This window comes from Protobothrops mucrosquamatus, unplaced genomic scaffold (genome assembly GCF_001527695.2).
Source record: "Protobothrops mucrosquamatus isolate PMUCROS unplaced genomic scaffold, P.Mucros_1.0 scaffold46, whole genome shotgun sequence".
Taxonomy (NCBI): domain Eukaryota; kingdom Metazoa; phylum Chordata; class Lepidosauria; order Squamata; family Viperidae; genus Protobothrops; species Protobothrops mucrosquamatus.
In genome coordinates, this window is record NW_015386428.1 from 889,829 (window position 1) to 901,031 (window position 11,203).

Sequence of the window (11,203 nt, forward strand, 5' to 3'; positions counted from 1 at the left end):
TTTCATCTCTCTCAGCTCCTCAGTGAACCAGGGAGCCAGTTGAGATCTGCGCCGGGTCAGAGGCCGCAAAGGCACGACTCGGTCCAGTGCTGCGGCAGCGGCTACTTCCCAGGCCGCCGCCCGATTTTCCACCGAGTCGTGAACTAGATCCTCCGGATATGGCCCAAGCTCCGTCAGGAACCTCTCAGGGTCCATCAGGCGCCTGGGACGGAACCATCTACGCGGTTCCGTCTCCCTGCGGCGGGGGGGAACGGTCCGGAAGTCCATCTTCAGGAGTGAATGATCTTGACAATTTCCAGTTTGTTCTGACATCCAGTGTGCCTTCTTGTTTCTTCAACTTTAGCACGCTATTTTCACATTCACGTTATTTGATACCCTTCCATGGTTCCTCTGGTTACACATCAATGAATTCAGGACTCAAAGCGATTCCTGATGTTGCCTTTGAAAATGGCGTTTATATGCTCGAGAGCGTATTGTGGAAAGTAGTAATCTTTATTCTTTTGCTTTAGTCCGATTGGGAAGTTGCACATGAGCAGTTTGCAATCTGTCCCAGTCTACCCAGTCCATGTTTTTGCTATTATAACTGCACTTTTCCACCTTTGTATCAATATAGCCAGTTTTTCTGTCTAGCATGCACCTAGGCATTATTTTGGTTTGAAGAATATGTTTATTTGTTACAATGAAGAAATCATCAGTTTGATAGAAAATGACAGATTGTTTTCTGGTTTATACCTAAGCCAAATTGGTAAAACTACAAGTTTTATTTATCGTTGTTTTCTCATTATAAGATGCCTTTGCTTGTTGTGACAAAAACAACCATTTGCCTCCCACATCTTCCTATATCGCTGCTGCCCATAGAGATGTCTGTTTCTTTAGCTGGGGAGACCTTTGGGCCTTGGTTGACCCTGCCATTTTTGCAAACCCCCTCCCCTCCCTTCCAGGCAGCATATAGTAGCAGGACCTGGAAGGAGGGGTGGAAACATCCACTGTGTATCAAATTCTCACAGTATCAAAACGGGTGACAAAAAAGGAAGACAAACAACAGGTACATGTTGCATTTCTATTGGGTACAAAGATACATACAACAGAAGTTTATTGTACAACAGCATTAAAAACTGGAAAGTTTGCTTGACACTATTACAATTCTCATTTCCTAAAACTCAGGTCTTTTTTTCCAGAGAGACTGCCATCCACTGGGGGGGGAGCAACAGTGACCAGCTCTCCCAAATCTCTCTCAAGTGGAAAGGAAGCTACTAGCAATATAATAATTTTATATTAATACTTAAAATGGCTTTGACTTAGCATCTATCTAAAAGAATTAAGTTTGTGATTGCTTTTAAGACCAAAAGTGGCACAAATTAAAATAATGAATTGGCTGTAAGTGAAGAAGGGTCCAGATGAACAAAATTACCAAAAAGCTCTGAGGACACCTCCCCACCACATGATTCTATAGACAAACAATCCATCAAAAGTGCTATCAGGACACATCTCAGGCGACCAGACTTGGGCCAAGGTTGTTCTAGCTCCTGGGCCCATCACCTACGTGGTCTGGACTGGGGGGGTTAAGTTTTGTCTCCTTGAAAGTTACACACAGGAGAATTTGCTTTGCCACCCGAAATTCGCCAGGCACAGACACAGGCAGGAATGCTCAGCATGTGCAAAACAGTTAAGGAAGCAAAACCTTTGGATTAAATCTTTAGTACATACATACACTTGCTTGTGTCTGTGTGCATGCGCACATATAATCATAGAGGCAACTGTGAAGTCATAAGGCTATTGAGACATCAATTCTGGAAGTAGCAAAGTCCTGGAGATGACGCCTCCTCCACCCACACCGATGAAAGGGGCACCTTGGCCTCTGTCCCCACGTCACAGTAATACATCAGCTTCGTTCTCCATCTTCCTCCCCCCCCCCCCAAAAAAACCCCTACAGGCTAAAAAGAATAATCTACCACATTATCAAACTCCTGAGTCTCCAGCACTGACTTTAAAGGGCAGGTCTGGTAATTTCAAAAAAAAAAAAAAACCCATTCAGAAAAAGAAAAGAGTTAATCCTCAAAGTCCCACCGGGATTTTTGCTTTGCATCTGCATTAGTATGGCACTCACTGAGAGCTACGACAGCCAGATGTTAAAATGGGAGGAGGTAAAATTAGCAAGCTTCCCCCGCTTTGCTTCCCACCTTTGAAAAGGATCGACGGCTGGATCTGCCACACACGTAGATGTTCACACAGCACCACGCAGAGAACAGGATCAATCTCATTTATAGATCTATATATAAAAGGTGGATGTTGCTGCTGTACATAGTGTTGGATAATACAGAGAGATTATTTTAAAAGCCAAAAAAAGCATTCAGTATTGTCAAAAGCTTTAACCTGAAAGCCCCAGAAGAGTTTTCATCTGAGCACGGGGCTTCCTCGAAAGAGGAACGGATCCATCTGGAGAACGCTGCAACCTGCCCGCATATCCTTCAGCTTTACTGAGCAGAGTTAGCAGCTTCCTCTGCTGGCTGCCCGGCTGCCATTCCTATGCTCAGTGCCCCAGGCTGCTCAGGGGGGCCCGCTGCCTGGGCCAGACCAAAGCCCTCTCCTGCCCTGGGGCCCTGCAGGGCCAGCTCATCTGGGACGCCGTGGGGCTGGTCCTCTGTCCCTGTGGTCAGAGACGCAAAGGCACACAGATCTTGGACCTTTTTATTCAGGTCGTTGCGTTCCGTCTGCAGGGCCCGACACAGCTTCTCAAGGCGCTGAATCTTCACTTGGAGCCCTTCCAGCTCTTTGTCCCGGAGGGTTTTCTGTGTGGGAACAAGAGCGTCAATTCCAGAGTCAGCTTTTGGAAGGAAACATCTGAAGACGGTCCCTGGAACGAAGTTCTGAAGATAACTCAATGGGATTGTCTCGCCCAACAGGATTAGCCCACCCCCTCACTTCAGCAGACTCCGCCTGTGAAGGAATTTTGACTGGAGCTGTCAAGGAGAAGAGCCTTTTCCACTGTGGCCCCCTGCCCTGTGGAACATACTACCGCCAGAGGTGAGATTTGCTCCCCCCGCCCAGCCTTCCAGAGGGGCCTTAAAACTTGGCTTTGCTGGTTGGCTTGGAGCACCGTCGGGGGCACTGCTTGCTGTAGATGGCCAACGGGATAAGTCCTCAGCCCTGCACGTTCCATCTCCTTGGTCTCAGATCTTAAGTAACTTCAAAAATTTTAATTGTTTCTAGATTTATCTTTATTTTTTGTCTGTTAAGTCTTGCACGAGATAAGATAGCTTCCTCTATTTTGGAAGGCTGCCCTCCTTGGCTACGTTCCCCACAATGAGAAAGCCTCGGTCTCCCCAGGGGAGAGGGCCGTGTTACCTCTTCCGCCATTTCTAGAAGGGCTTTGTTGCTGCTTTCCCACCGGGACCTGTACATCGTCGTTTCTTTCTCCAGCTTCTTGATCTTCTTGGTCATCTAGAGAGTTGCAACCAAAACAAGGAAAGAGCAGTTACAAAGCCCCTCCCACTTTCCTGTCTTGTCAATCTTCGGCAAGCCAAGAACTGGGATGATGGAATATTGAAGACTAGACTGAGTGACCTGGTTCTTGCCCTCGCAATCAAAGGCAGTCGAGTATGGATAAAATCACTGGTTTTTTTTTATAAGGAAGAAAGCCATCAGTATGGAAATGAACAAGAAATGAAAATGTTTCACTGAGTCCTGATTGGTACAAAAACAGTGGCAGTGCTACAAACTTGTTTTATAGGAAAAAATCATTTTTTGTTAGAAAGCACCTCAACCAGGAAACGAACACTCCTAAGTATTTATTGGAACCAGCCCCAAACACCCTAACCATTTATCAAAAGCATTTAAATTTTTCTGACATTGACAATGCTGCAAATATATTCAAGGTGAGAAGGAATTTCCAGGGAAGCGATATGCAATGGTGGCTTGAAAGCAGGAGACGGTGGATTCTAGTCCCGCCTTAGCCACGAAAGCCGGCTGGGTGACTTTGGGCCAGTCCCTCTCTCTCAGCCCAGCCCACCTCACAGGGTTGTCGTGGTGGGGAAAATAGGAGGAGGGGGGGTGTTGGATATGTTTGCTGTCTTATGTATAAAAATAATAAAGGTGGGATACGAATAAATACATGTATGAATATATCTTAGGGAATATAAGATTCTGCAAAACATTTCTTAAAATTTCAACATCTTCAGCCTACAAGAATGGGAAGGGACATGGATGCTGCTGCCACAGAGCAGATTGGCCCAAACTGGACGGACCCGTTTTCTCTGATTTGTTTTCTGCAAAATAGCAGTTCTGTAGGCCAGAGGTGTCCCTACGTCTCCACGTGGGAAAAGATGCCGTAAAAGCCTTCTGGATCCCGGTGGCACCTGCTGCAGCCCCAGCTCCCTCGAGCAGCCTCTGGCACAGCAGGACCAAAAGGCCAGAAGCAACACGGCATCCCAACTCACACACACACACAAATTCAAGGTCCGGGGTGGGTCAATGTGTCCCAGCCTTTAACTCTGCTGCCAGTTTCAGAAGCACGGTGGAAGACCTCCGTCTGGACTCAGACTCTTCCTTTGAGGGTTTGGCACAAGTCAGTCAGAGGCCAAGCCCCCCCCCATCCCACCCCCTCCTGCCCTCAACAGCCTTGATCCGCTGCATACCTTCTCCATTTCTTGCTTGAACGTGGTGAACACTTCGCTGCTTTTGGAAAGGGTGTTCTGGAACTCTTCAAACTTCTCTGTATAAAGAGCCAGCTGAATCGGAGAAAGCAGAGAGGAATGACTGCCCGGAACATTCACATTTGCGGCTGTTCTACGGGGTCAGGTGAGAGAAAGGAGACCGGGACGGCAGGATGACAAATTCCTCTTCTCCAGCCCCCAGAGCAGTGGCAGTAGCCAAGTCCCATCCAGGGTGTCTACGGGGGCAAGTGGTGTCCAAAAAGTCAAGATGGCAGCCGCAACCAACCAAGTAAAGCCCTCTTCCTTTTTTGATCCTGCACCATTACCTAAAAGCCACCATTTGGACTCCCTTCACAGATGGCCCAGATCCACCCCAAATTTGGGTTTGGAAAGACAGTGTCTGCTATCTTGGAGCCCAGCAACCCCAAAGCAAGTTCCGAGCTCCCTTTCTGGGAAGAGACAAGCATCTTTAGGCTAAACCAGGGGCCTCCAACTGTGGCAACTTCAACTCCCAGAGTTCCCCAGCCAGCCACGTCCACAGGTCTTAAAAGCTGCCAAGGTTGGAGACGGCTGGGCTAAACCAACTGAGGCAGAGCAAAGATGCCCCTTGCCATCCCACCTGCTGTTTAAGATGCGCTTCCTGTTGCTTCATCAACTCACACATCCTTTGGGACTCCACGGCCTCTTTCAGCAGCTGCAGGAGAGAAGGAAGAGGAGGAGAACAAGAAGGGAAGTTGGGGTCACCCCAGATGAGAGAAAAAGAGAGCCTTCGACCGGCAGGGAATTTCCTTCCGTAGAACCTCTGCCTCCCCAGCCGCTATTCAGCCTCTGCTCCCAAATGGTGGACTCCAAGGATAAAGGCAAAACCAGTTCCAGACGCCTGACACCTGCCCCCTCTATCAAGCTATTTCCAAATCCAGATCTCAGAGCTTCACTGATCATCAGGTCTGATAAGGACCAAGAAAAGCCAATAAGAAGTCTCCGATCCCTCTGGCTGCATTTCAGCTAGTCCTCAGCTTGGGATTAGAATTTCCGTTGCTAAACAAGGCAGTTCAGGGTTAAATGAGTTGTACCCGGTTTTATGACTTTTTTTGCCACAGTTGTTAAACAAGACACAGTCGTTAAACAAATCTGGATTTCTGCCACTGACTCTGCTTGTTGAAAGCTGGCTGGGAAGAGGGCAAATGGCAATCACATGACCCCGGGACACTGTAACCATCGTAAATGGATGCCAGTTGCCAAGGCCCTGAATTTTGATTACATGACCAGGGTGATGCCAGAAGTAAGAGCACAGGTCATGTCACTTTTTTCAGTGCCACTACAGCTGTGGACAGTTGCTAAACAAAATAAGTCAAGGACTACCCACAATTGATTATTAGAACTCCTGACAACTCCACCACAGTCTCCTGGGATTTTCAGCCCCCCATGGCAGCTGAAGATCCTTTCTCATTCGGTTGCCTCTTTTTCTTAAGCTGTCCCAGAATCTGCTCCCTCCTAATCCTTGCCAAGGCCTACGTGAGGAGGGCAACATGGCCGTCCTCCAGCTTTCTGTTTGTTAAACAAAGACGCAACCACGCAAAGCCTCACAAAGTCCTTTTCCCGCTGGTGCCTCTCCTCCGCCTCTTTCAGCATCTCCTGAGCCTGCTGGAGCTTGGCGTCCACCAACTGCTGCTGCAGGTCCTTGTGCTTGAAGACCTTGTCGATGTGCTGCCAAGAGAAACACAACGGGTGTCGGTCCAGGGCAACTGGCGCAGCCACAGCCTAGCTCAGTACTGAACTCTCAAGCCTGATCTGATCCCACCACCTTCCTTCCCCAAAGGAATCGTGGCTTGTACCAACTTTGATTCAGCCCTATGAGAAGAAAGCCTGAGATATTTTCTGGGCATGAAATGTTGCAGTTGGATACACACTGACAGTGTCATCATGACAACGCAAACGGAGACACAGGAAGGTTTTCCTGAAGGGGCGACCAACTAAGTGAGTGGTGGCGAACCTATGGCACGGGTGCCAGAGGCGGCACTCAGAGCCCTCTCTGTGGGCACGCGCGCTGTCGCCCCAGTCCTAGGCCTTCAGCTGGGTTTTATAAAACCTTTTCACTTTAGGCCTCCGCCGCCATGTGCAAAAAAAAAGGTTCAATCAGTCAATTTCAACTTCTCGCGGGAAAAAAAAAGATCTTGCAAAGTTGAAATTGATTGACTTGAACTTTTTAGTCCCACCCAGTCTGCCGTTACCACCACGGCCATGCTCACCCAATGGCCATGCCCACCCAGCCAATGGGCCACACCCACCCGGCACCCGACGATGCATAAGTGGGTTTTGGGTTGCAGTTTGGGCACTCGGTCTCTAAAAGGTTCGCCATCACTGAACTAAGGAGAGGTAAAGCTTCTTTCAAGCTAAGCTCAGTCCCTGATGACAAGGGACTCCCCTACGAATGACAGCAATACGGGGGTGGCTGGGCCCTCCCTTCCTCCAGCATGGCTTGCTAGCTTTGCAACTCAAACCGCAGCCTCAGCCTCTCTGCAGAAGAACGCCGCAGAGCTCACGTTAGCAAAACAAAGGATGCTGCTTCGTTGCTGGGCTGTGCAGCACGATCCCTGAAGCAGCTGCCATGTTTTGACCAGCCACAATTCCATGCGGCCATTTGGACAATGGTGACCGCTTCCGGGATCGTGCCGCGCGGCCCAGCAATGGAGTGGCCTGACTTTCCCTCCCCTGACCTCCTGCGATCTTCAAAAGGGAAGTGAGGAGGGGTGTTTGGCCCAGTGGGGTGGGAAGCAGGCCCAAGAAGTCGGGGGAACCCCCAAAGTGTTGAGGTGCGGGAGGCTTCAGGATTAGGGCTCTCAGGGCCTCCCCCACCAGAGGCACCCCATGCTACACTTAATGACTGCATCAGGGAGAGCAGGGACGGGGAAGTCGTTAAGTGAGGTGATTTCGCTTAACGACCATCACCACTTAAGACTGTAATGGCTAACCTGCATTACAGCCATAAGCCGAGGACTACCTATATGCACTATCTTTTCTAGAACTCAGGAGGAGATCTGTCGAATGACCAAGAGGACAAGCAAATCTGGCAGAAAAGGGCTCGTCTGAGGGGAGACACGTCTGAGGGGAGACACATCTCAGGGGCTGGTGGCACAACTGAAGAGCAGCAGGCCAGGCAGGAGGGCCCATCCCTCATCCTCCCCCTCCCTCCCTCCCTCCCTCCCTGCCCGCCGCTCACCTCCTCTCGCAGTTCGTACTGCTCTATGAGCTTCTTCAGCCTTTCGGCCAGTTCCATGTTCTCCTGGCGCAGTTTGGAATTGCGTTCGTTGTGCTGTTCCATCTGCAGCTGGATGTCATTGAGCATCACCTGGAAGTGGGAGGTTACCTCCTTCCGCTTCTCTTCCTCCTCGCGAGCTCGCTGGACGCCCTCCTCCTGCGGGGGAAAGTGGGAGAGCCTTCCAGGCGACTCTGACAATGCAAAGAGGCCGAGTCGGAAGAACCCCGGCTAGCAAACACGGAGGAGCTGCTGCCGGTCTTCAAAGAACAGGAAGTTACAATCAGCCACTCCCGAATCCACGCCAGGCACTTTCCCTCTCTCTCTCTCTCTCTCGTGGCCTGTTAAGGTCCGGACGGGGGGCAGCGTCTGTGCACGGCCTTCAGTGGGCCGAATACCAACGTTCCGGGAGTGCCGTTTGGCTCTAAGTCTTTATCGCTTGCAATTGTGGGCAAGGTGCCAGCTACTCTTCCCATTATGGAGAGAGGATTTTTATCATTTTACATTTTTAAAAACAGGCACTTGTCTTGTTCATTATACTGGAACCCTGGTTGCTCTTGAGGTGAAGGTAGTCCTCAATTTACAAACATATCTGAGGCTGCAATTTCAGTCATAAGTCACAATGGTTGTAAAGCGGGCCATCATGTGACCACAGCCGATTTTATGGCCTTTTCTGCAGCGGTGGTTATGAAAACCAGAGTGGGGTGATTTTGCCACAGACCGGAAGGAAATGCCTGTTTCTGTTTCTGGAACAAACATAGTAAACTCCAGGATGCTGCAAATGGCTGTAAATTGTAGGCCTTGCCAAGCGACCAAAATGCAGTCATGTGACCTGGGGGGGGAAACAGAACTTTGGGTTCCTTTTCAGGGGTCCATCGGTACTGGCTGGCTCCTAAGCCTCCTCTTCCCTGAACAGACTGTTGAGCCCCTTAACCTTCCCTTCCCCTCAAAGGGCCAGGAGATGCCTGGAAAATTCCTGGAATGGGCTGCCACTTTGGGCTCTGAGAGGTGGGGTATTGCGGGGGGTGTGGGGTGTGAGTCAAGGTAGGCTCTGACCATTTTCTCACCTGGCATCAGCCAGCCTCATGTACCTTGAGAGTGCGGTTATGTCTTTGTAGCTCCCGGCACAGGCTTTCCAATTTGGTACGAGCCAAAACGGCCTTGTTGTGCTCACTTCGGAGATGGTCCTTCTCCTGCACCAGCTGAGTCTGCTTCTTCTGCAGTATTTTCATCTGCTTCTGAGAGTTTCGGTGCTCTTCCAGCTGATGGGACAAGAAGGGAAGGAAGAAAAAGAAGGAATGAGTACATCACGTAGCAGAAACGACTGAAGAATCTCCCTGAAAAATAAGAGCATGAGATGTTTAAAAAAAAGCTAATATTTCAGCAACAAAACTGTCAGCCCTTCAAGTAGGCCAGACAGGTAAAGGAGACACCCTAATATTGAACTCTGTTTTATTGAGAGGATGGAACAACAGAGCCTTTAAAGTAGGACATTGTTACTCCTTCGCTTGCTCCCTTATACGAACAAGATCCAAAGAGGGGCCATAGTGGGCTTCCCTGCTGAGCTCATGTTTGTAAAGGGAGGATTCTTTTATCTCTTGCAGCTGCCTGAGTGAAGATGACCTGAAGGCATCCAACTCCCCCTGGACCACCCGCTGCCCTGCCCGCGGGAGAGCGGAGGAGATTCTCCAGTCGCCTCTCCACCCCTGCCAGGCACTGACCAGTTCCGCGTATTTCTTGCAGAGGGCTGCCAGCTTCTCCTCAGACGTACTGAGGGTGTTGAGGGTCTGCATCAGAAGAGTGATCTCCTTGCCTGGAAGCAAAGCAAAGGCTCATTCAGAGCAAGCACAAAGACGTGGGGGCAGGGCAGCTTTTTAGGGAGCTGGAAACAGCAGCCTCTCGGGTACGAAGAAGCCTCTAGAACGTGGGAAATAAAACTAGACACATTCTAGTTATAGACTGTTATAATCACTGGAGGTAAGGTAGCTGGGAGCCTCCCCGTATTTTAGTTACACAACAACCACCTTAAGAGGTAGGTGAGTCGTGAGATGCCAAAAATCACCCCAAATGATTTAACATGGGTTGCCCCTTCCAAGACTAACAACTGCTAAGGCCAGGATGATTTAGCAACTCTGTGTGTGTGTGTGTGTGTGTGTGTGTGTGTGTGTGTGTGTGTGTGTGTGTGTGTGTGTGTATGAGAGAGAGAGAGAGAAATGGTAGCCTCTCTGTGCACATGTCCCTTCCCCAATCCTTCTCACTGCCTGCTTTTTGGAAGAACAAAGGGAATGTAGGCCCATCAGCAAAGAACTTCCTACCAAGTCCTCTGGGCTTCTTTTTCTCCTGGACGCGTTTGTGGTCACGCTCTCCACTCTCATCGCTGATTCCCCTGGGACCCTCCTTCTCGCCGTTTATCTCAGGGCAGCTTTGCTCCTGGTCCCCGTTCCGGGGGGACTCGCTTCGGCACTTCTCTGGCTCATCCAGCTCCACAGGCTCATTCTGGCCGTTGTCCTCTCCAGGGGCTTCCTGGTTGGAGTCCCTGCAATAAGTGCTCAGAATGTCCTCCAGCTGTCTGCTCAGCTCTTCAGAAACATCCGGGACTGGCTGGCAAGGCACAGCCTCCTCTGCCAGATGTGCTGCAGATGGTAGAAAGCACCATTCACCATTAAGAGGGGAGAAGTCCAAAGAGGAAAAAAACAAATGAAAACACAGCTCTTGAGAGAATTAGTTAAGGATAGAGTAAGAATCATTCTCTCAAATGATGGTGGTGCCCCAAATTCTACATTTAAAGAGAAATAAAACTAGTGAATCTCAGGGAAAACACACCCTCTTCTTTCTTCCTCTGCTCCTCGTTCACTGGCATTTCAAGCCTATCATCAGCAAAGTGTTTCAAGCCAGAGAGGCCAAGTTGGTGGTGACAATCTCCACTTCCTGCAATGCCCCCAGGAGCCTCAGCTAAGTCACTATCTTCTGGCCCCAGAACACCCCTTATTTTGCAAGGGCTGGGGGGTGGAAGAGAAGCTTTGCTTTCGCCATCTTGGTTCTTCATTGTACTTCACCTTCAAAGCCACTTTCAGCAGTTTCTATGTAAAACAAAAATAAATGGTGTTATTTTGGGATGATTATTCGCTGTCAGCCAACAGCACACATGCAAATAAAGTAAATAAGAACTGGAACAGCCAAAGGAACAGCAATGTTACAGCCAACAAGTGGCAATTTTAATAACTGTCTCTCTCCACGAGTTAGTACCTATTGCTGGCACACCTTGTAGAATATCACTGATTGATCAACTGGTTGC

The 11,203-nt window shown here is 49.4% G+C and overlaps 1 protein-coding gene across 1 annotated transcript; it reads right to left on the bottom strand.

The window, feature by feature from the left end:
• Positions 1 to 2,474: 2,474 nt before the first annotated feature.
• On the bottom strand, positions 2,475 to 10,954 carry TXLNA (taxilin alpha). The gene is made up of 10 exons (XM_029283275.1): positions 10,730 to 10,954; positions 10,224 to 10,509; positions 9,630 to 9,721; positions 9,000 to 9,170; positions 7,873 to 8,067; positions 6,240 to 6,359; positions 5,272 to 5,346; positions 4,635 to 4,727; positions 3,346 to 3,441; positions 2,475 to 2,789 (listed from the first exon to the last, which is right to left on the bottom strand). Exons 1-10 carry the CDS (start codon positions 10,952 to 10,954, stop codon positions 2,475 to 2,477), a joined length of 1,668 nt encoding a protein of 555 aa, XP_029139108.1.
• Between the last annotated feature and the right edge of the window lie 249 nt (positions 10,955 to 11,203).